The sequence below is a fragment of the Trichechus manatus genome, unplaced genomic scaffold (genome assembly GCF_000243295.1).
Source record: "Trichechus manatus latirostris isolate Lorelei unplaced genomic scaffold, TriManLat1.0 scaffold00395, whole genome shotgun sequence".
NCBI classification, from domain to species: Eukaryota; Metazoa; Chordata; class Mammalia; order Sirenia; family Trichechidae; genus Trichechus; species Trichechus manatus.
This window is the reverse complement of record NW_004444331.1, coordinates 242,344-269,600: the sequence shown is the minus strand read 5'-3', so window position 1 is coordinate 269,600 and position 27,257 is coordinate 242,344. Positions and strand designations below refer to the sequence as shown.

Genomic DNA, 27,257 nt, shown 5'->3' with positions numbered 1-27,257 from the left:
CCCGTTCAGGTGTGTGGCATCCAAGCAGCCGGTGTTTCCCGGTTAAGAGACTGTGGCCGCGGGAAGCAGAGGAGGCTGAGTCGGGGTCAAGAAGGGTGGGGGGTGGGAAAGTGTATGCCGGTTGTTTTTTCTCCTGCTGGAAGCTCCGTGAGGCTGCTTTCTCGTACCCCCTGTTTGTTGGTCTCCGATAGGAGTCCAAGTTGGTGGATCCGGACTGCGTTAGCTGGTAGGGGCCTCTGCATGAATCTTTCCTCGCTCTCCGTTCTCTGTCAGTTTTCTCACTCCATTTGGTGCTTGGCTGAGTTCTTTATTTCTTCATTTGATGTTTTAGGGTTTCAGGATTGTTGTATTCTCTGTTCGGCTTAGTGTTTCAGATATTTGTTGTGGAGGGATGGCGTGGTGCTTCTGCCTAGAGCGCCAGTTTTTCACGACCATTCCTCCATCTTCTTTTGATGCCTTCTTGGTCGTTCAGTATTCTGCCCATAGAATCCTTCAGAATTGTAGCTTGAAGCTTGAATTTTTTCTTCAGTTTTTTTAGCTTAAGAAATGCCAAGCCTGTTCTTCCCTTTTGGTTTTGTAAGTCCAGGTCTTTACATTTTTCATTATAATGCTTTACTTTGTGTTCTTGAGCTATCCTTTGAACTCTTCTGTTCAGGTCCTTTATTTTATCATTTCTCCCATTTGCTTTAGCTACTCTGCATTCAAGAGCAAGTTTCAGAGTCTTTTCTGACATCCATTTTGGCTTTTTCTTTCTTTCCTGTTGTTTTAATAACCTTTTGTTTTCTTTGTATGTGATGTATTTGATACCACCCCACAACTTGTCTGGTCTTCTGTCATTAGTGTTGTGAATGCGTCAAATCTGTTCTTGATATGGTCTCTAAATTCAGGTGGGATAGATCCAAGGTTGTACTTTGGCTCTCATGGACGTATTCTAGTTTTCTTCAACTTCAACTTGAACTTGCATATGAGCAATTTATGATCTGTTCCACAGTCAGTCCCTGGCCTTGTTGTGACTGATGATATTGAACTTTTCCATCATCTCTTTCCACAAATGTAGTCAATTTGTTTCCTATGTTTTTTATCCGGTGTGGTCCATGTATATAGTCGCATTTATGTTGTTGAGAAATGGTATTTGCAATGAAGAAGTCATTGGTATTGCAAAATTCTATCGTGCGATCTCCAGCATCGTTCTATCACTAAGGCCATGTATATATATATATTTTTATTGTTGTGCTTTAAGTGAAAGTTTACAATTCAGGTTAGTCTCATACAAAAATTTATACATGCATTGCTATGGGACCCTAGTTGTGCTCCCTATACTGTAACAGCACACTCCTTTCCTCCCCAGATTTCCTGTGTCCATTCAACCAGGCCCTGACCCTCTGCCTTATCTTGCTTCCTATCAGGAGCTGCCCATTTAGTCTCATGTATCTACTTGAGCTAAGAAGCATGCTCTTCACTAGTATCATTTTATGTCCATAGTCCAGTCTAATCTTTGTATGAAGAGTTGGCCTCGGGAATGGTTTTAGTTTTGGGCTAACAGAGAGTCTGGGGGCCATGTCTTCCAGGATCCTTCCAGTCTCAGTCAAGCTATTAAGTCTGATCTTTTTACTAGAATTTGAGTTCTGCATCCTACTTTTCTCCTGCTCCATCAGGGACTCTCTGTTGTTTTCCCTGTCAGGGCGGTCATTGGTGGTAGCTGGGCGCCATCTATTTCTTCTGGTCTCAGGCTGAAGTCTCTGGTTTATGTGGCCCTTTCTGTCTCCTGGGCTAATACTTTCCTTGTGTCTTTGGTGTTATTCATTCTCCTTTGCTCCAGGTGGGTCTGAGGCCATATTTTTCGACTAGCAATCCTTCTTCTTCATTTCCAACTTTTTCAGTTCAATCACCAGTAATTATCAGTGCATGTAGATTACCTGTTTGATCAATTTCAGACTGCAGAAGCTGATAAAAATCTTCAATTTTCCCATTTGTTGCATTAGTACTTTGTACATAAATTTGAATAATAGTCGTATTAACTGATTTCCTTGTAGCCAAATGGCTATTTTGCTGTCACTGACAGTGTTGTACTTCAGGATAGATCTTGAAAAGTTCTTTTTGATATTGAGTGTGATGCCATTCCTCTTCAATTTGTCATTCCTGGCATAGTAGACCATATGATTGTCTGATTCAGGATGGCCAATACCAATCCATTTCAGCTCACTAATGCCTAGGATATCAATCTTTATGTGTTCCATTTAATTTTTGACAACTTCCAATTTTTCTAGATTCATACTTCGTGCATTCTATGTTCCGATTATTAATGTGTGTTTGCCGGTGTTTCTTCTCATTTTGTTTCATGTCACATTAGCAAATGAAGGTCCGGAAAGCTTGACTCCTTCCACATCATTAAGGTCGACTGATTTGAGGAGGCCACTCTTCCCCAGTCATATTTGGAGTGTCTTCCAGCCTGAGGGGCTCTTCTTCTGGCACTGTGTCAGACAGTGTTGTGCTTCTATTTATAATGTTTTCACTGACAAAATTTTTTCAGAATTAGACTGCCTGGCCCTTTTTCCTAGTCTGTCTTAGTCTGGAAGCTCTGCTGAAATATGTCTACCAACAGTGACGCTGCTGTTATTTTAAATACCAGTGGCAAAGCTTCCAGTATCACAGCAACATACAAGCCAACTCAGTACGACAAGCTGACATTGTGGTGAGACTTTAGATCTCCCTTTCTTTTAATAATGCATTAAATGCTATAAGTTTTACTTTAAGCACAGCTTTCATGAATTCCACAAATTTTAAATAAGTATTTTCATTCTTATTCAGTTCTTTTTTTTTTTTAGTTTTCTTGAGACTTTTTATTTGACCCTTGTTTTGTTTAGTAATGTGTTGCTTAATCTACAGATGTTTGGGGATTTTCCATTTTTATGTTACTGATTTCTAGTTTAATTCCACTGTGGTCTCAAAGCATACTTTGTATGATTTCTCTTTTTGCAAAATCTGTTGAGGTATAGTTTGTGGCCCAGAATATGGTCTGCCTTCTTGGTAAATGTTTGTGAACTTGAGAAGAACATGTATTCTGTATTGTTGGTTGAAGTAGTCTATAAATGTCAGTTAGCTCCAGTTGACTGATGGTGCTGTTCATTTCAACTATATCCTTACTGATTTTTTTCCTGATTGATTTGTTAATAATTGATAAAGGGGATGTTGAAGTCTCTGTGTATAATAGTAGATTTGTCTATTTTCCTGTGCTTTTGTTTTTGCCTCACCTGTTTTGATCCTCTGTTGTTAGCTGCATACACATTAAGGATTGTTATGGCTTCTTGGAGAACTGACCCCCTAATCATTATATAATGCTCCTCTTACCCCTGATCATTTCCTTTGTTCTGAAGTTGGTTTTGTCAGAAATTAAGTTCTTTAGTTTTTTTGGAAGAAACGTTTATGTTAGCATGGTGAATCTTTCTCCAGTGATTTAATTTGTGTCTTTATATTTAAAGTTTCTTGTATATAACATGATTTTTTTTTTGTCTTTTTGATCCACCGTCAGTCATTGTACTTTAATTGGTGCAGTTAGATCATTTGCATTTAAATTGATTATTGATGTAGCTAAATGACTATGTGCCATATTTGTAACTGTTTTGTATTCATTGCTGTTATTCTATTTGTTTTCTTGTTTTCCCCTCATCTGCCTTCTCTGGTTTTAACTGAATATTTCATATGATTCCATTTTTTTCCCTCTTTTAGCGTGTTAATCATACTTGTTTTTTTTTAGCAGTTTCTCTAGGACTTTACGATATACATTTACAGCTAATCTAAATCCATTTCCATATAACACTATACCACTTCAGAGGTAGTGTAGGTAGCTTATAGCATAGTACTCTCAATTCTTCCATTCTACGCCTTATATATCACATAGCTGTCATTCATTTTATTTACCCATAAGAATCACTGAATGCTTCGTTGCTCTTATTAATTTGAACATGCAGTTATTTATTACATCAATTCAAGAATAAGATAAAAACCTTTTTATACAATTATTTAATTTTAAAGGTTTTGGAAAATGAGTGGGAGAGCTTATCAAAGTTAATGAATCATTAAAAACAAAGTTGGAGAACTTTTTACAAAGAGTGGATATCAAAATAGCCTTTAGGAAGATGATACGTTAATAGTGTCTTAAGTTGTTGAATAGAGCAGAAGAAGCTTAAGATCTTCAGGATAAAACTTATATCTAAAAATATGCTAAAGAATACATTAAAAGAAACAAGAAGGGATGAGGAAAAAATAAATTGTGGCTTATAGGTTAAACCCTGTTATAAATGAACAGTTCTGTGGGACTCTAAAGTCAGCTTCAAAAATACTCAAACAATAAAAAATCCATTACTAAAAAAACTTCAGCTCCTTTGGAGTTGGCTGTTATATTTATCCTCCATGCGAGGTATGCATGAAAAGTATCCTGGAAAGACAGAATATCTGCAAACACGAAACCATTTCTGTAAGTCACGCTTACTGGTCTTGAATCCAGTTAAGTGGGGTTAGCTATAACTGAAGCTTGTCATCCTAGGGTGGGGCTGGGGGGCTATTTGAAGCCAAGGGAACTTTGCGATAGTTAATTTACGTGTCTACAAATGTAATATTCTACAATTTTCTCCTTAATGCCAAATATCTGCTAAGACAAGAGCAGATACAACTTCTAACCGTTTCCAAAAATTCATGTGATAAAGGGTAATTATTACAGAGTTCATACGTACTCAATTTTCTTATAGGCAGAGGTTTTATTGTTTGTTGCTGTTGTTAGGTGCCGCTGAGTCAGTTCCGATTCATAGTGACCCTATGTACAACATAACAAACGCTGCCCAGTCCTGCGCCATTTTCACAATCGTTGCTATGTTTCAGTTCATTGTTGCAGCCACGGTGTAAGTCCATCTCATTGAAGGTCTTCCTCTTTTTTGCTGACCCTCTACCTTACCATGGATGATGTCTTCTCCAGGGACTGGCCCCTCCTGATAACGTGTCCAGATTACGTGAGACAAAGTCTCAGCATCCTAGCTTCTAAGGAGCATTTTGGCTGTACTTCTTCCAAGACCGATTTGTTCATTCTTTTGGCAGTCCATGGTATACTCAATATTTTTTGTCAACACCATAATGCAAATGCATCAATTCTTCTGTGGTATTCCTTATTCATCGTTCAGCTTTCGCATGCATATGAAGTGATTCAAAATATCATGGCTTGGGTCAGGCACACTTTAGTCTTGAAAGTGACATCTTTGCTATTTAACACTTTAAAGAGGTTTTTTGCAGTAGATTTGCCTGATACAGTATGTTATTTGATTTGTCTAAGGGGATTTTAAAAAATTGAGGTCTTAAGATCTGAAATGGCCAGTTTGAGGATTGGGTGTGATTCCTTGTTTGCTGGTTCCATTTTCACCCTAGTGGCAGGTATCTTCCATACAGTTTCTAAGGGAGGAATGTCCGGTAATGATGACGTAACTACAATGTGACCCCTGCCTGTCACACACCCGTGTAATTACCACACTGTAAGCCATCTAAGAAAGAGACGTATATCCTATTAAGCGAATCACCCTACAAAGCTTGACACACGATGTCCTCCTTACAAGTTCTGCTACAGGAATCCATCTTTCACGAGTTCTGCCACCGGAAGCCCTGCCTTAAAACAAACTACTAACCAAGTAATGTCTTTCGGTGATCTAAGCTTGTTAATACCAGTCAAGTAACGTGTTTCCTATTCATTGTTTCCCCTCCTATAAAACGTCACTGTTGGGTTGCCACTTTTGAATTACTTGATTCCACTACATGGAGTTCAGTCTATTCCCAGCCAAGCTGTCTCTTTTCTTTCAATAAATCTCTCAGTTTTACGTTAATCAGAGTACGGATGGTTACTCTTAAGTCAGATTTTTTCACTGCTGCTTTCTTGGACATTGATTGTGAACTAATGGATGTTTGCAGCTGTCTCTTCTCATTTCGAGTTGTGCCACATGGCAAATGAGGGTCCCGAGAGCTTAACTCCATCCGTGTCATTAAGGTCAGCTCTACTTTGAGGACGCAGCTCTTCCCCAGTCAAATTTTGAGTGCCTTCCAACCTGCGGGGCTCATCTTCCAGCACTGTATCAGACAATGTTCCACTGTTATCCATAAGGTTTTCATTGACTATATATTTCAGAGTAAATTTCCAGGTTCTTCTTCCTAGTTTGTCTTAGTCTGGAAGCTTTGCTGAAACTTGTCCACCATGGCTGACTCTGCTGGTATTTGAAATTCTGGTGGCATAGCTTCCAGCATCACAGCAACATGCAAGCCATCATAGTACAACAAACTGACAGACAAGTGATAGGATTTTATTCTAGAAAGGAGGAAGTACATGGTATTAATAGGCCAAGCTTGTGAATTCTAGAGTACTAAATTTTTTGTCTCTTGCGTAACAACCAGTTATTTTCATGGCAAAACTGTGTTTTGCATCATGTCAAAGAAAGAATAACATTTTTGCCTGAGTGCCCCACTAACCTTTATCTAGAGCCATTATCCTTGGACTTTCTACAAAAGGTTGTTTCCAAATTTAATTAGAACAATTGGGAACAGTAGTGTGACAGCCTGACTACTTCAGCCAAGCAGCAAAGGCAACAAACTTTGTCTTTAAGCTTGCTCTCCTGCCTGAATTTTCAATACTAAAGTGACCCTTTTTCCTCACTCCTGCAGGGTACCCAGAAAAAAGTGGCATTTTTTGGCCATCACCATAAGTCCAGATCAAGTCTCTTCTGTTCTTCATTGTCCTCACAACTGCCACTGGCTGGACGTGCAACTCAAGCCTGCAGCAGTTCAGTATTGATCTCAATGAGAGAGATCTCTAGCACTGGTAGGAGTAGCTGAAAGGCATCCTGGCTGTATTAAGCACTGTCTGACGCCTCTAGAAATACCGCAGAAATACCGCAGTGATTAACGGGTTAAGGACGTCTGCCTTTTATTTGACCCCAGCAGTTGTTTGGTGGTGAACTCCTTAGACAGAACAGACAACTCTTTACACAGCACAACTGTCATCTGGGAAAGGGTTCTACTCCTTTCTATGGCCGTCACTTCCTGCTTCTGGCCATGCAGAACCAATAGTGCTGTTTTGTGGAACAGTTCAATTGAGCAGGCAGTCAGTTTTGCTAGGCTCCAGATTGCAAATGTGTGGGTAATCCTCTATTGCGTTGTTATTGACTTACTCGGTATTTTCCACTTCCAACATTTTTCCCCTTCTTCTTTCTCTGCTAATGGTTTGGTAAGAGATGTCTGGATCCTTTTGTAGGCAGTATTTCTTGCTCTGGCCAGTTTCTTGGGTTTGAAGGAGGCGTGCAGCTGGGAAAACAGCTTTGTTATGTCTTTGGTAAAGTCTTCATTTCCTTTTTTTTTTTCTTCTTCCTCACAGATTTCTGCTGGGGAAAATATTTATTTGATTTCCTCTAATTCAAGTTTTAGAATATTTAATTCTTTACTCAAAGAATTAAGGATAGATTTTATCTTTATTTTGCTTTCTCAGGAAAGCATATCCAGAGCTTCTAAATGAGAAAGGCCTTGAAATTCATCCAAGAGTAGCCCATGACTTTTCTTCTCCGTTTCCACGGTAACTTCATTGGAGGTCCGTAGTTCTTCCTTCTCCTTTGCCTCTTGTAAAATCTGAGACAGTGTAGGATTCTGGTTCATCAGAACCTTGATTTTTTTAAATCCAGGATCTCCTTTGTTTATTATATCCATTGTCTTTTTCTGAATGAATTTTAAGGCATCCAAATCTCCACTGATAACACTCTTTCTTGTGTTCTAAACATCAGTAGAGACGGTCGAGAACACACCAAGCAACCTAGCCATTGGAGAGGCATTTTCATTCTTCTTGGTATTTGTCTCTTCTCATGCATATTAACTTGAGTTAAAATTTCACTGGGACTAGGGATTCCAAGGGAAGTCTGTGCCTTCTCAGCAACATCTGAAATACCTTGTCCTACTATAGCAACTGTAGCTGAGGCTGAGGAGAGTAATGACTTGCCCCAGCTGCCCTAATAGCCTCATCTACTCTGGGGCACATCTTTGGAAACAGGCTCTTTGCCTGCAGTCTGTGATGCCTGAATAGGGGGAATTTCTGAAGTCTCAGGGTCATTGGAAGATTTGACCTCTGGTGTTTTTCTGAGTGGAAGCTACAGGTTCTGATTTATTCTCTGACTTGGTGCTTTGGTCAATAGACTCATAGAATTCTTTGCTGACTCACAGTTCCCATCAGGAATGGGGGTTGCTTCAGATATCACTGGAATCTCAATATCATCTTCATCTGGCAATGATTAGAACATCACAAGAACAAGCCTCAAAAGGGAAATCAAATGTGCTTGTAACTAAGTTCTCTGACCCTGACAACGTTGAAAATTCCTCACACAAGTGTAGCGCTGCAATAAAGCATTTTCACAGCCTCCATCTCCAGAAGTGAGGTGCCTGTGGCCCACCCCAGGCTGCTTCTGGCCCCTCCCCGGAGTCTTCAGCTGGCTGACCAGGCCGAGACCCCTGTGCCCCTCCTGCCTCCTCCCAGGAGGCCCCACACTCAGCCGACCTCTGCCCTCACTGCCACTGCGGTGCCACTCCTTCTCAGAAAAAAGATATCAGTTTCATTTCTTCCTTCTCTATTATTTCTCGTTTCCTTATGTAGACCCAATTCTCTGATTTCTATCATTGCCTTTCTTTCTTGAGAACTTCTTTTCATATTTTTTATAAGATAGGTCTTGTTTTTATTGTTAATTCTGTCAAGTCAGCCCCCAACTCATGGCAACCCCATGTGCAGTAGAATGTTGTCTAGTAAAATGTTGTCTAGTCCTGTGCCATCTCCGTGATTGGTTTTAGATTACATTGTTGTGATACGTGGCGCAGTAGTTAAGAGCTACGGCTGCTAACCAGAAGGTCAGCAGTTCAAATCCACCAGCTGCTCCTTGGAAACCCTATGGGGCAGTTCTTTTCTGTCATATAGAATCGCTATGAGTTGGAATCAGCTTGACAGCAATGGGTTTTTTTGTTGTTGTTGTGATATATAGAGTTTCTCATTGGCTGATTTTTGGAAGTTGATCACCAGGTTTTTCTTCCTAGTCCATCTTAGTCCGTGGAACTGTATTCCTAAATTTACTGCTTATTGCTAGGATTTGAGGGGAATAGAAAATGAGACCACTCTGCCCCATTTTGGAGTGTGGTGAAAACTGATAAAGGTAAAGAGAGAAAAGCAAATGATGAGCAAAGCCCCTGGTTCTCACTGATTTAGGGCATGTGGAGGACAAGGCATGTGTGGGCCTCAAGTCACAGCAAATTTAGGGTGGAGCAAAACTTAGGCATGAGAGATTATGAAATAAGTTTGACTAGGTCAGCTAGAACAATGGGAATACTTTTAGGATTCTCTTGAAAATTGAGATCATAAGTAATAGATTCAAAAATTGAAGCAAATAAGAAAATAATGCAATTATTAATTCCAGAAAATAATTGTATAAGTACAGCCAAACTTTTTAATAAGTAGTATTTAATATTTGCATATTTACATGTTTTGGATATTTACCTAATGTAAACACTGAATTATTTTAACTAAAATTTTAATGTAATTAGTTTGGAAGGATTGGGGTTGGGAAGCAGGTAGATGTGCCATGGAAGTGCCATAAAGAAGTCAATATGTTGAGTATAAATTGAGAAAGATAAAATTAAAAAGTGAACACATGTAACCAAAACTAGGAGATATGCGCAAAAACCAAACGAAACCCACTGCCATTGAGTTGATTTCAATTTAGAGCGACTCCATAGGGTTTCGGAGGCTGTAAACCTCTATGGAAGCAGACTACCACATCTTTCTCCTGCGGAGCTGCTGGTGGTTTTGAACTGATGACCTTTTGGTTAGCAGTCCATTGCTGTAACCACTGTGCTCCTTAGGTGCACAAGCAGAGTTAAAATAATTTGAAACAGTTTCTTCTAGGAAGTGGGGCTGAACATGTAGAGAGAAGGAACAGGCACAACACTCTTCTTAGCCGTTCTAAGCCTGGCTGTATTATTCAGCACTTTAAGAGTATTTTACAAGTCATGAACTGCTTAACGTCCATTCGAGCAGTGTCCAATTACATTTATGTCTGTGGGGCGTGAAGGAGGAACTTGTTTGGAAGGGCACCAGTAGGTGGGCAGGCATGGAGTTTGTGGCTCTGCTCCCTAGACTGCCACAGCTGCACTCCTGAGGCTGCCGCTGGCAAGTGCCTTGACCAGCTACCCTGTGGGTCAGTGCCTTTGGGGAGATGCTGGGCTGTGGCCTCAGGGATCCATCCCTTGGGGCTTCCAGTTCCAACCAGGCTCCCTGGAGCTCCTCGGATAGCCACTTGCCCAGAGGCAGCCAATTGCAAGTGTAAATGTGCCAACCCTGAGGCTCTGGGCACTACCGAAGAGCCAGAGCAGCTTGCGTGGGGGTTCTTTTGATAGATATGTAGCAAATATATATCATATATAATAAGCTGTTCGTCCAAATTACATAACGTCCCATTTCACAGAACGTATCGTGGACGTTAAGCAGCGCATGCATGTATTTTGAATCCGTGCCCAAAGCAGGGGAAAGATTTTGGGAAACTAGGAGGCTTATTACCAAGATCAGGGTAGCTCCGTTATTACAATCTATGGATAGCCTTTGTTGGCAATGCCTGTGCTTTCTCTTTTCAGCAGAGATTCACTTGTTTATGAACTGAATGAAGTAGTGGCAGTATCCTCGCTTTCTGTCCAGGTTTTTTTAATGCAACATGGTAGATAGTCTAAAAAGCTGTTCAGAACCAGGGCTTCTCATATATCCTATGAATACTTTGAGATTTTCTTAAAATGCAGATCCTGATTCAATAGGTTGGGGTGGGGCCTTTGATTCTGATTTTCTGCCAAGCTCCCAGGAAATGCCGATGCTGTTGGTCCATGTACCATATACTATCAGTGTTGTTGTTAGTTGCTGTCAAGTCGATGCCAACTCATGGCAACCTTTTGTGTAAGAGAAGGAAATACTATTAGGTCCTATGCCATCTTCATGATGGTTGATATGTCTGAGTCCATTGTAACTATTGTGTCAGTAAATCTCATTGAGGATTTTCCTTGTTTTCTCTGACCCTCTCCTTTACCAAACATGATGTCCTTTTGTAGCAAGACCCTCTTTTGGGTCTCAACTCCTTAGATAACTGGTTCTCAAAGGTTGAGACCCCTTGGAATCTCCTAGGGACCTTTTAAAATGCTAAATGTCTAGGCCACACCCAAGAACAATTAAATCAGAATCTCTGGTAATGAGACCCAAATATCAGAGTTTTCTGAAGCTCCTATATGATTTCAACGCACAAAAGCATTTGAGATCGGCTGCCGTAGACTGTGTAATGCAATATAAGAAACTCTTTAAAAAAGTGTAGATAATCACAAGCACATTTTTTAACATTTTAATCTTAAAAACTTTTGTTAGTAATTAATTTTAATAAAGGTTTATGTTTCTCACAGTTGTTTTTTGTATTAAATATCTCCAACAAAATTCAGAAAAAAACAAAACTAAAAGGGAATTTTAAAAGGAAAACCATTGAATCCTAGTCAAACGTAAGCTTCAGTTCTGAGTGAAAAGGCAATGAAATTATGTAGTATACTTTGATAAGCACTTAAAGTTTAGTTTATTTCCTCTCTGCAAAAAAGAAAACTAACGTATAAAATCGGTTTTCTATTTTCCTTAGAATAGTTAATATCATTATTAACATGTTCAGGGGAATACTATGTGGCCTGTGCCTTTCTACTCTCTTCCTCCATTCTCCATCCTAGTAATGTGTCTTATTTTTGTCACATCATTTTTGTTTATGGCAACTTTCCATATTTATTCATCTCCCTTTTATGTTTAATTTCAGATTTCCGCCAGGGAATTCCAGTTCTTTGTTCATGGAGAGCCAGTGTGTCTCGTTACCTGATGTATCTCCAGGACCTAGAACATTTCCTGGTACAAAGAACGCACTCAGAAGTATTTATCGAATGACTAAAGGAATGAAACTGTTTCCAAATGACCCTTTGATATTGATTTATCTCTTTGTTCTCCGACATTGTAGGACAGTCTGACTTTTTAATTGTCTTGTAAATCCAGTGCAGTTGAACAAGGTGTGTGCCAGAGGATGAGAAGCCATGATTAGGTTTAGTATCTGTGTAGTCAGAGTGTATTCTCTGGAATGCAGTACTGATTAGGTTTATTGTTTCTCTATAAAGACAAAAACAAAATAGTGGTATCATTCTCCCAGAGAAGAAGAAGCAACTGGACAGTGCAGGACTTTGTGAGAAAATCAAAGTGCTGCTTTCCTGAGGAACCTTCTTCAGAATCTCTTAGCCTCACTGTGTCCTCCAATTTTGGGGTTCTGGTGAGTTCTCCAAAGAATGAGATAGGAGCTAGCCTCCTCCATTCCCATTTTGTAAGTCCTGTCAATTTTCAGGCATTTTTTTCCTACCAAAGCGATTACATAAATTTTTTTAATTAGTGTCCACTTTTTATTTCTCCATTTACTTCATCTCTTGAGCATTCACCAACTTTCTTCAAAGAGCAGTATTTAATGTGTCTATTCTCCTCTCCTGCCACCCCTCTACACACTCCAATATGATTTACACCTTCTACACTTAAAGTTGCCAATACTATTGATAGGCATGTTTTCTAAATATCACTTAATCTATGGATTGCTTCTTTATCACACATGATTCCTCAACAAATTCATCGATTCCTTCCTTCTAGAAGTTGTCTCTCCCCCAGTCTCCTAGGTCACAACACTCTCCTGGATTTCTTTGGCCCCTTGTTCTTGGTATTTTCAAGCTCTTTTTTCTACATGAAATATAGGAGATCCTCATTACTCAGCCCCAGCTCCTCCTTTTCTACTCCCTCTGTACTGTTAAAACAAAAATCATATTAAGCCAGTAATAGAAATTGACTGAAGTTTATTTAATATACTGTTTACAAATCAGGGTAACATTTCAATTAGAGATTAAAAAACTGTTCTGAAGATAAGAGGACCTCAAAACACTCTTACACCGAATCTTTTTCCATTGCCATGGAAAAAGGGCTGGAACAGAACTGATAAACAAATTGTGGTCAGGCAGGATTATCATACAGCATTGACTTGAAGAACAGTTAAAATAATTAGTGGTTTACCCTAAACATAGCTCCCAGTCTGACCTTTGGAGTCTGTTTCCCAAAACTGACTGAATTTTTCTGCACTCAGTAAAAGAGCACGATACCCAAGGCAAATCGGTCTTACTAGTTTAGACCATTATTTGACTCAAAAGTAACTTTTAGGAACTATAGTTTTTTCAAAATTCAAGGTTCAAAAGGACATCTAAGGGCAATGGCCTGGGTGGGTTACCCCAACTTCCATGAAAGCCAGAAATCTGGACTGTAGGAAAATCAAAATGATTTCTCAGTACTCACCATCTAGATAAATTTCTTCCATTCCTTTGATCTAGTACATCATCTGTCTGTTCATAAAACACAACTCTATAGTCCAAATCTCACATCTGAGCCCCAAACTTGAACTTAAAAATCTCATCTCCACTGGAATGTCTGAGAGGTTCCTCCACTACTTTGGACTTTTGCCAAAATTGCTCTTCTGTAATAATCCAGATCTTAAAGAGGAGCCTTAACTATCACCCAGAGGCTTAAAACTTGGAGCAATTATTGATACAGACATCTTCCTCTCCCCCAGGATAAGTGCCTGGAATTAATCATCGGTCTAATCAGGGAATCAGTGAATGCTGTTCCCTGTATGTGGAGCATTTTTCCCTCTTCTTCCTGTAAACCTCTTAATACCTAGCACTGATTTCTAGGCTAATTCATATTTATTATCTCTCTGATAAATTTAATATAATGTTTCCTCAGACAGGCCTTCTGTATGCTATCCCCAATCATGTATCATCTTTTGTTCTTTGCTAACCTCATGTCCTTTAGGTTCATATGTGACATAAAATGCTAAGTTTTGCTTTATAAAAAGTTTACCCATGACACTAAAGGTCATCTTATTAAATGTTAGAAACCTATGTACTGTATAATCATAAATATATAATTTTTAATGCCTATAGCTGTGCCTTGAAGTATTAAGTTTTAGAAGTAGTTTGTCTAGTTTCACATAATTGTATTTAGATGATCAGGCTCACTGGAGTACTTGAAACTTATTCTTTCAGAAAACAATCAAAGATTAACAAACATGTCCTGTTTCCAGTACTCCAGAGATCTTGTAATCGTGGTTCACAGATCTTGTGATTGTCTTAGTCAGGTTCCTATTTAAGCTGTAAATAATGTTTGAGCACATACTCCTGTCTTAATGTTGTTGTTAGGTACAGTTGAGTGGGTTCTGACTCATAGTAACCCTATGTACAACAGAACAAAACACTACCCAATCCTGTGCCATCCTCACAGTCATTATGCTTGAGCCCATTGTTGCAGCCACTGTGTCAGTCCATCTCGTTGAGGGTCTCCCTTTTTTTCACTGACCCTGTACTCTAGCAAGCATGGTGTCCTTCTCCAGGGACTGATCCTTCCTGATAACGTGTCCAAAGTATGTGAGATGCAGTCTTGCTATCCTTACCTCTGAGGAGTATTCTGACCATACCTCTTCCAAGACAGATTTGTTCATTCTTTTGGCAGTCCATGATATATTCAGTATTATTCGCCAACACCATAATTCAAAAGCATCAATTCTTCTTCAGTATACATTCTCACATAATCGTCAACCAATCAAAAATTTTCTGTTCAAAGTTCCTGATGAAATTATATATAAGTAGCCTGAAAATCTTAATTTATCGAAGCACTGATTTACGTGGTAATGATGTGCTGCCCAACTTTAAAGTTGTCTATTGAACCTGCATAGCAATCTATTAATGGTGTTCTGAGTTGTGTATCTTGACAATATATTGACACAATTTATCCTTTAATCATCATTTATTTATTAGATTTTAAATGCATTAAGGTCAGGAAGTGTAAATTTTCTCAATACTATATGCCCAATTTTTAGAATGATAGCTAGATCAGTCTTATCTGTCATCAGCACTCAGTAATTTGTGAGAAAATAGATTGTTTTGTTTCTTCTTCCTTTTTACTTATAGTCCATCCCACCCACTCCCAGTTTTGCTGCCAACACACTATTCCAGACTACCATCACCTAATTCTTAAAATTCTAGTGTACCCTTTTAAATTACTTTATTATGCAACAAAAGGTTCTTTTATAAACACAAATATAATTGTATCACTCCCCTGCTTTAAATTTCTCAGTACGTTCCCACTAAGTTTTCAATAAGCACTTTTGGATTTTCTATGGCCTTCAGGCCCTGGAATGTACTACCTGCCAAACTCAAGTCCGGTTGACCCCACTCAGCTTCTTTCCAGTCTTCTTTGGATGATCAGAAGATTGCTTGATTTTCCTAGAACACAGCAAGTTCTGTGGTATCTCAGCAATGTTTTACTGGTTCCCTAAATCAAAGAGAAGAAAAAATATCTAAACCAATTCGCATCTTCACAAACATTTCTAAGACTTTATCCAGCTAAATTTTTAAGGAAAGTCAATGCTAAAATATCTGTGCTTTCTGAGGGAGTTTTCCTGAAGTCCTTCAGTATATATACACAAAGAATCATAGTCACGGTTTCTTTAGATAATCTCTTTTAACCTAGCTCAACTCTGTAGGACCTTAGCTATTTTATTTGCCAGTTAGGCTAGGTTCTCTAGAGAAGCAAAACCAGTGAAACATCTATATGTATATATATAAAGAGAGAGAGAGATTTATATCAAGGAAATGGCTCACGCAGTTGTAAAGGCTGCAAAGTCCCAAGTCCATGGGTCAGGCTGGAGGCTTCTCCTGACTCATGTAGCTTCAGGGGTTGGCGAACCCAAGATAGGCAGGTCAGACAACAGGCCTCTGGCTCACTGGTTGCAGAGGCTGACAAATCCCAAGTTTAGCAGGCCACTGGGTCACAGACTGTGTGGCTGACAAATCCCAAGATGCTAGGTAAGCTGCTAGCTCAAGTCCCAAGAACCGAAGGTCAGATGAACAGGAACCAGCTGCAGGATCCAGAGGGAGCAAAAGCCCTCGAGCCTTGCCAGAAAGTCCTCCTATATTGGATGGAGGCCACACTCCCAAGGAAACGCCCTTTCAACTGATTGGCTCCTCACAGCAGAACCCATCATGGAGGTGATTACATTATTGTACAACTATCAAATTACATCATAGCTGCCAAATCACTGAGAATCATGGTCTAGCCAAGTGGACAACCTTAATGATCACAGTCCACCACTTCTCAACTTGGCACCTGTACACATCTTCTTAAACCATACGTAATCTCTGAATAAAGACAATTAAAAAGTCATACTTGCGCCTAACAGTACCATAGATTGGATGCTGGTTTAGAGCATATACAGCTTCCTGGAGAACATTGCCCCAATACTGCAAGGTATTGCCATCTAGCTGGCGCCATAATTGTGTGTTTAGAAGGCCATTCCATCGTTCTGTCAAGCCAGCTGCTTCAGGATGATGGGAAACATGGTAAGACCAGTGAATTCCATGAGCATTGGCCTATGCCACGCTTCATTTGCTGTGAAGTGAGTCCCTTGATCTGAGGCAATGCTGTGTGGGATACCATGATGGTGGATAAAGCATCCTGGCACTGGGGAAATCACTACAGGATAGATTTGTGGACCCACTGGACCTGCCATGAGACAGACATGAGTTAAAGAGTCCATTAATAACCTGATCTCCATATGCACCCATTCTGACTGGTGAGTCACAGTGATGTTTTGGGTCTCCTGAAATTAGTGTAAGTTCAAAGCTAGTATCCAGTTATCATGGAAAAGTCTGATTATTTCCTTTTCTCAATGAACAGTCACTCTCATAAAGGGCTGTAGATCCCTTTGGGGAAGGCTGGGAGAAAGATTAACAGTATAAAGTGTTGGCAGCATAGTATGGTCATTCTACTGGCCTCCCCTTCATTCAAGGAGTTGTGGATCTGTAAACTTGCTCAAGTCTGGGAATTGATTGAGGGGCCGTGACTCTCTATTCTGGCAATTCCAGTTAGACTGATGTTCACTTGACCTATAATTTCTTCCACTTGTACCCAAACCAAACCAAGCCTGTTGCTGTTGAGTCAATTTCAACTCATAGCGAACCTATAGGACAGAGTAGAACTGCCCCCTAGGGTTAGCAATGAGTGGTTGGTGGATTCGAACTGCCTATCTTTTGGTTAGCAGCCGTAGCTCGCCGTAGCTCTTAACCACTGCACCACCAGGGCATGTACAGATCCAGTAAATGCTTAGTAGATTTCCTATATCCCTCGTAGGAACACCATGACTAAGTAGCCAACACCATAAATCCGTGAGTTAGATTATAATGTTTTGACTTAGGCTGAGTTCTCTAGATAAGCAAAACCAGTAAAGCATCTATATGTATATTTGTAGAGAGAGAGATTTATATCAAGGAAATAGCTCATGCAGTTGTAGAGGCTGGCAAGTCCCAAGTCTGTGGGTCAGGCTGGAGGCTTCTCCTGACTAATGTAGGTTCAGAGGCTGGTGAACCCAAGATTGGCAGGTCAGACAACAGTCCTCTGGTTCACAGGCTTCGGAGGCTGACAAATCCCAAGACTGGCACGTAAACTGGCAGGCTGCTGGCTCACAGACTGCATAAGCTGATGAATTCCAAGATGGCAAGTAAGCTGCTATCTCAAGTCCCAAGAACCGAAGATCATATGAACAGGAGCCAGCTGCAGGATCCAGAGAAAGCAAAAGCCCTTGAGCCTTGCCAGAAGGTCCGCCTATATTGGATGCAGGGCACACCCCGAAAGAAACTCCTTTTCAACTGATTGGCTCCTCATAGCAGATCCTAGCATAGAGGTGATTGCATTATATCACATCTCATGGGGGTGATTACATCATTATTCAACTGCCAAACTACATGATAACTGCTAAACCACTGAGAATCATGTCCCAGCAAAACTGACACAACCTTAACAATCACACCAGTGTAACTGCACTCCCTGGGCCAGGCCTGGCTCAGAGTTGACTTGAAACATATATTCATTTATGACAAAAAGAGAGCATTGTCTCAAGAAGGTTGTAGTGTAACTATGCTTAAAAGATATAAGGACATAGACGAAAAACATGAAATTGAATATTGACCGCCTAAGATGCTTACTATTAAGACATACCACTTTTTTTAATCTCAAAAGAGTGAATTCAAAAAAAGAAAATGACAGAAATATTCCATGTGAGATTAAAATCCTGTACCTAAAATGAAAATATATTGTTTGATTTTTTCCAGAAACAATATATTTTTCTATATCTAAAGTTGCACTAATGTTTTTTAATATTTAGTTTTCTTTTTGAAAATTATTTAAAACATATCCTAATTATATGAAACTCAATAATGAAACTAGATCATATACTCTGAGAATTCTTAATATTTTGAAGCTTGTAGGATTTTACATTTCTTAGGATGTGTTAAATCTGACTTGAGACCTACCCAGGATGATCTTTCTTTTCCTTGGTGGTAAACTATGCACATTCTAGAATCCTGAAAAATATTTTTCCTTGAAGATAAATACATACAACCAACATTCTTAAAAATAATCAAGATGGTTCCTCTTGTAACAGATTCTCTACAGTATTATCCACAACAACCAAAATCCACAAAACAGTGAGGCCTCTGGGAAAAGGCATGAGGGTTTCTTTTGAAACCTTTAGAAGAATGACAGAATTAAAAGACATTCTGTTTTCTGTGATTGTATCTACATGATTTACCTCATAAAAAGGAAACGGCTTTATTAAAAAGGTATACCTTAATTAGGTTTTTCTTGATTGGCATCCAAGGTAATCAGGTGTGTCCTTTGGATTATAGTACTGATGAAGTTATCAACTGCCTAGAAAGAGCTCACCATCAAAATGTTGTTTTATCTAGGGAGAGAAAGAAGTTCTGAACTCCACAGTGTAGTACAGCCTCTTCAATAAAGACTTAGGTTCATTGGCTTTCTATCTGAGTTCTAGTAAGTACTGGAGAAAATTTTCACTACGAGGGACAAAACCCACCCACTGCTGTCAAGTCGATTCCAGCTCATAGTGACCCTATAGGACAGTGTAGAACTGCATAGGGTTTCGAAGGCTGTAAATCTTAACGGAAGTAGACTGCCGCATCTTTCTCCTAGGGAGCGGCTGGTGGATTCAAACTGCTGACCTGTTGGTTAGCAGCTGAGCACTTTAACCACTGCGCCTCTAGTGCTCCTCCAGGATGGACAGATCACCTTTATGTTGAAAATGAATATTTAATTGGAAGATAATTGTTTAATATGATTGGGGACATCTGAGGGCAGATTAGGTGATTTTGAACATAGGATTTCTCTGGAATTAAAATGTATGAATCATGGCCAAAAGGGAACTTGTCTAAGCATTCAGGGGTCTGTTTTTCTGCATTTAGACTAGTGTTCAGACAGACTGGAAATGAATAAATGTATAGTGACAAATAGGATGTATAGTCTGAAGGAATAGTAGACTTGTAATTAATTCAAAGGGGAGGTGAAGAGAAAGGCTAGCAATAGTTGGGGTTAAGTGAGGGATCTCTGAAGAATTGACATTAAACTGAGACTGAAGGCAAGTGAGAATGGAGTGGGAAAGTGTGTGGGGGGTGGAGATCAAGGATGACAGTAGCGTTCAGTGTAGAGATGTTTAGCAGTGTTTAATTGTATGTGGTACTGATAGGGCATGTAAAAGATCAATTCTTGTTTGCTTGATAAAGCCATTAAGATTGGAGAGTAGAGGAGTGATATTTATATTTTGGGGATTAGAGATAATGTCCTGTGATATATTTCACTTTAGTTGCATGTAATTTTACAGATAGAGATGATACCTCAGAAGTGAAATCCAAACGAGTTCCGTCGCTTTCGATTTAGAGATAGCAATGAAGAATTTGAAGCCATTGAATAAATTTCTGAGAGTACTAGGAGAGTGTATACAAAGAGGGAGACGGGCTGAGAGTGAATTTGGAGACATTCTAGTACTTTTATTTGAAGAATTCTTTGCAGAGGACATGAGGAAAGAGTGACTAGAGTAGTCTGAAGACAGGAAAATGAGATATCAGAGAAGCCTAGGAAAATATTAGTTCTCAAAAGGTCATAGTTCAGTTGTTTCCAGGTAAAAGCCTGAGATACACTCATTGGATTTGCTTATGGAGACATTATTGCCAATGTTAGCAAGATACATTTATGAGGAGATCGTTGGTGATCTTAGTAACTCAGGGTGTGAGGGGGATGTGAAGAAATGGTGACTGCACTTTCAGTTTGATTGTGAAGGAAGGAACAAGAGAGCAAGGGGTGCTTGTTTCAAGATGGAAGAGACATGAGTTCCAATGATGAAGAGGAGGACTGTGAAGGGAGGGAGAGGTTGCTAATAAAAGAAGTTTAATTTCTAATCAGTAATATATTTCCCGCCTGGACTGTGTGCATAAATACACACCAGTTGCCTCAAAATTACAAGCAGTGATAAGACTGCTGGAATGAGGACTCTTACCCGATCTGATTGCATTGTACGCAGAGGATACTTAAACAGTATTGACAGTTGAAAGCTGTTACTGTCATTTATAGAAGGTAGATAGTAAACAGCAAAAGCAGATTACTAATAGAAAGCAAACAGTAAGCAACAGGAACAGATTTGAGGTGCCCTCTGCTCCTACAAGTACCCCATTTAGCATCATAGAAGAGGAACCCATTTAAGTCTAAAAAGGGATCTACTTACCCTTCCCAAATTACCCATGTCCATTTCTTTGCCGCTGAATAAGCATGCCATGGACCAAATTTCAGAAGATGTCTACCTCAGCAGATGAGTTGTCAGGTCATATCTTGTGCAGCATGGCTGTTTCGTTCTCTCTCTTCCTCTGTGGCTTTTCTTGGGTAGGTCTGGTCCCCTGTGCCTGCTGGTACAGTTCTCAACCAGCAGCTTTGGGACAACCGTGGGCCAGTGCCAGGATTAGGCAGGCATTATGACAGGTCTCGAGGCAGAACTTTTACAAGTGACTCCTATACAGGATATGCCTGTGCTCCGTTAATGACCTCTTCTCCAGCAGTGCCCAGCTCCCCGATGATCTCTTGCCCAGAGGTGCCCAGCTCCACTCCATGGGCCAACTCACCCAACGCTGCCGTCTTCTCCGTAGGCTGACTCTGCCCACCACTGCCATCTGTCAGTCTCATTCCTGCCACCTGTACTGCTGGCACGATTTCTTTGCCTCTTGGATCTGCTGTACTTGCTGCAGTTTCTCTTGGTGTTCAGTGTTATCAGCTCACTGTTACAGCCTTTGACCAGTATTACTGCTCTTTTATTTGGGATGAGCAGGTTCTCAGCACAGGGGCCCCAGGTCCAAAGGACACACTCCTCTCAAGGCTCTTGTTGATAGAAGTCCCAAAAATTTCTGTGTGATTGGCCAGTTATAATTAAACACTCCGTCAGTTTCAGGGCATGACTTTCATAAACCATCCAATTCCTTAGGTGGATCATAAATTGACCAATCTTATTGGGTGGATTTGCAGACCTCTTACGGGAATAGTAAACCAACCAATCCCTACAAGCCACTTTTGTGGATAGTAAACCCACCAATCCCTGCAAGCCTCTTATGCGGCTAGCAAACCAACCAGTCATTTTGGGAGAACTACGAACCAAAGGCTAGAAAAGCCACATAAAAGAAAACCCATTGCAGCACACTGATAAAACAGGAAAGAAGGGCTCAGTCAGAAACATTGGACTTAACCGGGGGTAGCGATGACTCTTCAGTTTAATAGAAGGAATAACCAGTGGATGTGAATGCAAGAATATTTGTAGATATTTTGGTGATAAACTATAAGGTAATCTGTTAAATTATGTCATTCTTGTGGTTAGTAGGAGTTAACCCCTTCTATTGAAAACGAGAAAAGGTGAGGATGAGATTCAAAAGGCATGGAGAAGATTTGAATTATTTTATGGGGCCTGGAAAACGATTTCATTAGCAAGACATAGTAGAATTATCAGATATATTTGAAAGACACTAGGCGTGGTGACTCTGCTTAGGCCAGGAACAATATCCTAGTCATGGTCTCTGTCAGATGCAGTCATGGAAGAGGCAAGTATTTAGTGTCATCCTCTGTTGGCTTCTTTGATGGTTAAAATTGTGTGTCAACTTGGCCATGATTCTCTGTGTTTGCATGTGATCACTCCCATGATCAAATCTGCTGTGAGTAGCCAGTCAGTTGAAAGGGATTTTCCTTGGGGGTGTGGCCTGCATCCGAATATAAGCTAAGCAACATTCTAGCTTTTTGCTCACTCTGGATTCTGCAGCTGCCTCCTGTTCATCTGACCTCCAGTTCTGGGGACTTGAGCTATCAGCTTATCTGCCGATCTTGGGATTCATCGATCTTCGCAGCCTCTGAGTGGAGCCCTGCTCTCCACCCTGCCCATCTTGGTTTACCAACCCCTGCAGCTACGTGAATCAGGAGAAGCCTTGTGATCTTGGCCCCAGAGGACATGCTTACCCTCTGGAAAACAGAATGGCCATTCTCTTTGACCCAGAAATTCCCTTGCGCCACTCTCTTCCAAAGCCTTTATTGGCTTCATCCCATGGCCATGATCTATTGCATCATGCCTCGAGAGGCTTAGTGTCTTCCCCCAGGTGGTCTGGCTCTCAGAATGGCCACTCTCTTTGACCCAGAAACTCCCTTGTGGCACTCTCTTCCAAAGCCTTTATTGGTTTCATCCCGTGGCCATGATCTATTACATCATGCCTCGCAAGGCTTAGTATCTGCCCGCAGGTGGTCTGGCTCTTGGAATCCCAGAACAAAGGGCCAGATTGCTTTCTGCACCTCACAGTTGAACAAAGCTATCATAAAATAGATTCTTAAGTTGCTTGGTTTATATCCAAATCCATGGGTCAGATCTAAAAGTCAGGGTTGAGGGAGTAATCTAGAAACCCTGTGTGGAGGAGCCAAAATGATTCAGGGCAAGTGTATCTAGGGGGACAGGGTCAAGGAAGAGGAGGACTGTTGTGAGGCTCCAGAGAGCTGGGCTGGATGTTGGAGAACCATTGCTGGTGCGTAAATGAAGAATAATGAAATCTAGGAAATACTATAGTGTTTATCTGGGTATAGAGACCAAAACCTATTTGTGTCATAAGTCTGAGATTCCTATGTTTTAGAATTAGGGAATTGAAAACCTCTAAATATCATGGGAGAATTAACTTATAAAGCTCAGTGAGCTTCCTGTTTTTGTATGTAAGATATCTGTGTTTGCATCTTTTTTGTTAGCCACAATAACAGTAGTCTCTTTTGCTTTGACCAAGTCCTCTCCCTATTTCTCTTAAAGCACGGTGCATGTTCCTGTTATCTGGAACCTTCTCAGATGAAGGTCTGGAGTTTCATGATGATAGGTCTGGTTATTGTGGACAAGACTGGAGTCTCATGGCTTCTTTTTCCATCCTCAGCTTTGCCTGCTTAGTGCTTGGACTGTTTGTGAGTGAAAACCCAGAGGAAGACCACTGGCAGCTGAGCTATAGACAATGCAACCACTGGTGAGTAGGGAATTCTTTTTTCTACTGAAATTCCACCTCTGTTGCCAGCAGATGGGCAGATTTCTCCTTTTGGCCTGACTCTTCTGAATGGACTCATGAACTGTTCAAGTGTCTTAGCTCTGATAAGTGTTCTCAGAACTCTAGGATATTTATGTTGGGTCAGGGTTTCATGGAAGTAATCTCTTCCCAACATTTACACTAATTTGTTCCAACCTCCAATAAGTCTGTGTATTCACAGAAGAGATGAGAGAGGTTTTCTCTTTTTCTCATTCAGCCCATGTCCTCATTGGGGAAATAATTCATTCATTGGCCACGTTATTGGGTGAGATGGGCTTAGGATTGTGGTGAATATAGGAGATAGATATGAGTGAGAGCAAAACCTTATACTCCAGGAGGGAGTCAGGTGTTTTCAGCAGGTGAGGTCAGTCAAGCCAGTATCACAAGTGCTGGGGTGTGGGCTGTACAGTGTTGAGGGGAGCCCCAGAGAGTTAGGCCAGAGAAGGCAATGAGGAATCATTTATTTATTTTCCCCAGTTTTAAACTTACTAATGTGTTGATAGAATATATGTGAACATTTTTAAACCTTCTAAAAAAAGATAACAGAAGTTTTCGTCATCAGTGTTGTCTCCAATCATCCATTTTCCCTCCTTGTAACTAAATTTATTCAAATTGAATAACTGAAAACAGCATATATATATATAAAAACCCGTTGCTGTTGATTCTGACTCATAGTGACCCTATAGGGTGTATTATTTCCATAATTTTTGGCTGTGCATTCAGGATAAGGAGTATAGTAGTTCAGTTAATTTTAGACCCTTTGGAAATTTTGAGGAACCAAAGAGATCAGAGCCAATCAAGAAGGTAATTTTTTTTAACCTCGAGCATAGAGACAGGATGAAGATACAAGAGACACAATGAAAACTGGTGAGAAAATTGAGAATGAGGGGCCTCATACTACAAGAAAGGTCAGATTAGGACTGTCCTTCAGCACAGTCTTAGTGGCCCCTGGATTGTGCTTCTGAACCATCTGTCCTTATACATTATAATGAACACTTCAGATGTATAGAGTTGAGAGAAGGAGCATCTACTGATCCCAAGTTTTATATGAAACTTGTGCAGTTCTAGAGAATGCTAGACATTACTTTAACGATGCCTTTCATTTTGATGAGTAATAGACGTAGAACCTGTATTTAACAAGTGTTTGCTAGATAGGAGACACTTTACATACTAGCACATAGGATCTTTTAAAAACTTGTACTAGGTTGTTAAACTATTTTATAGATGGGGAAACTGAGGTCCTTTAGTGGCGTAATCTAACCATTAACATAGTTAAAAGTGTCAGACCATGGATATTGCTTGCCTTGTGATAAGTCTGTAGATTTACTTGGAACTGGTGGAGAAGAGTTTTAGTTATGAATTCTCAGGTACAAATTTTATAATCTTCAATCTGGATGTCATAATTACAAACTTATTGGAAAATTTCCAAGTTATAGCCTACCACACCTCATGTAATTTATTTTATTATGAGATTTTTACAGATTCATACTGTTTACGTCTCTGTTAGTGTATCTGAAAGACAGATGCTGGGCGAGCACTTAGAATGATCTGACTGGAACACTAAGTACAGTTTGAGCTTTCTATACATACAGCCCCTACTTCTTTAGTACTGTCATCTTGAATACCTGCTATGGCTATTGTGAGGGATGGCCCTGTTTGACCCAGAATATCCATGATGTTTTAGGAATCAGTGACCTTCAAAGATGTAGCTGTAGACTTCACCCTGGAAGAGTGGGCCCTGCTGGATACATCCCAGAGAAAGCTATTTAGAGATGTGATGATGGAGAACATTGATCACTTGGTCTTCGTGGGTGAGTGTCTAAAAATTTATCTGTCTGTATCTATCCATCTATTCAACAAGTATCTAGAACAGCTTCCTCATATCTCACTCCAGTCTCTGCCCTTTCATATCACTTACAACTACCTGAAAGACATTTACTTCTTTTTCACTTACGTCTGATTTGTCATACCACTAAAATGTAATCTTACTGAAAACAATTTCATCTCATTCTTGCTACTCAAATTCCAAAACTCAGAACATTGCTGGGAACTTGATTATGTTTTGAGTGGATAAATGGATTATATATTTTTAAAATAATTTTTCTACCCTAAGAACAATGCTCAGGCTTCAGACTGCAGTTGTAAAAAGAACAGACATATTACGTCTCACAGGAAACTTAGATTGCTTTGGTGGAGTTTATGCTTATTGAGGTTATTTTTAAAATTATAATTACCAAAAAAAACCCAAACCAAACCTGTTGCCATCGAGTTGACTACGACTCATAGTGACCCTATAGGACAGGGTAGAACTGCCCTGTAGCGTTTCCAAGGCTGTAAATCTTTACAGAAGCAGAGTGCCATATGTTTCTCTCTCGGAGTGGCTGGTAGGTTCAAACCACCAACCTTTTGGTTAGCAGCCAAGTGCTTTAATCACTGTGAAACATAATTTCTCCTTGATTGAAGATAGTAAGAATTCTGCAGTCTGTCTTTGAACTTGGGCACAGGCGTCATCTGAAAAAGAAATCAAGAAAACAATTCCTTTTGCAGTAACATCTAAAAGAATAAAATGCCTACGAAAAAACTAACTAGGATGTGGAGGACTTACATAATGAAAACTATAAAACCTGGATGCAAGAGACTAAAACAGACCTATTTAAATGGAAAGATATTCCATGCTTATGGATTGGAAAACTTAATATACAAATGTCAGTACTACTCAAAGCAATTTACAGGCTTAATGCAATTTCGATAGAAATTTCAACAGCATGTTTTACAGGAATGTAAAAACTAATTCTCACCTTTATATGGAAGACAAGAGGCCTCAAATACCAAAACAGTTTTGAAGAAGAACAAAGTAGGAGTCCTCAGACTTGTGTCAAAACACACTATACAGCCATAGTAATCCAAACACGTAGACCTGTTTAACAGTAGACACATAGGCCAGTGGTACAGAATTGAGAAACCAAAAATAAATCCATATGTCTCTGGTGAACTGATTTTTGACAAGAATGCTAAGTCCATTCAGTGGGGAAGGAACAGTCTGTTCAACAAATGGTGCTAGCAAAATTGGATTTCCACATGCAGAAAAATAAAGCAAGATCCACACCTCACACCATACACAAAAACGAATTCAAACTGGATCGAGGGCCTAAATTTTAAATCTGAAAGAATAAAGTTCCTGGAAGAAAACACAGAGACGGAAATATGGGACCTAATGATTTTTTTTTTTTTTTTTAAATTGTATTTTAGGTGAAGGCTTACAGAACGAATAGTTTCTTATGAAACAGTAGTACACATATTCTTTTATGACATTGGTTAACAACCCCACAACACGTCAACCCTCACCATTTCAGAAATTTCTACATGCACAGTTCAGTGACATCGACTACACTCTTCCAATTGTGCTGCTATTCTCACTTTAGATGAAGGCTTACAGAACAAAATAGTTTCTCATTTAATAGTACACATGTTGCTCTATGACAATGGTTAACAACCTCACAACACATCAACACTATCCTTACTCAAGCTTGGGTTCCCTATCACCAGCTTTCCTGTCCCCTTCTGCCTTCTGGCCCTTGTCCCTGGACTGCTGTGCCTCATTAGTCCCATTTGGTTTTATGGGGCTGTCCGCTCCCCAGCTGAATGGT

The 27,257-nt window shown here is 39.9% G+C and overlaps 1 protein-coding gene and 1 pseudogene across 7 annotated transcripts in view; one reads left to right on the top strand and one right to left on the bottom strand.

Annotated features, from left to right (window-relative positions):
• The window catches only part of LOC105756007 (zinc finger protein 596-like), a 73,029-nt gene that overhangs the window by 21,481 nt on the left and 24,291 nt on the right, over window positions 1–27,257 (top strand). For 6 of the 7 annotated variants that reach the window (XM_023725770.1, XM_023725768.1, XM_023725769.1 and 3 more), the window contains 2 exons: window positions 23,467–23,553; window positions 25,295–25,421. In XM_023725770.1, coding sequence (XP_023581538.1) covers window positions 23,542–23,553; window positions 25,295–25,421 — 139 coding nt within the window. In that variant the 5' untranslated portion in view covers window positions 23,467–23,541. Of the gene's footprint in view, window positions 1–10,338; window positions 11,966–23,466; window positions 23,554–25,294; window positions 25,422–27,257 lie in introns of those variants that run through there. The other variant, XM_023725764.1, reaches the window with a different exon arrangement.
• On the bottom strand, window positions 6,572–7,800 carry LOC101353377 (protein FAM114A2 pseudogene; annotated as a pseudogene).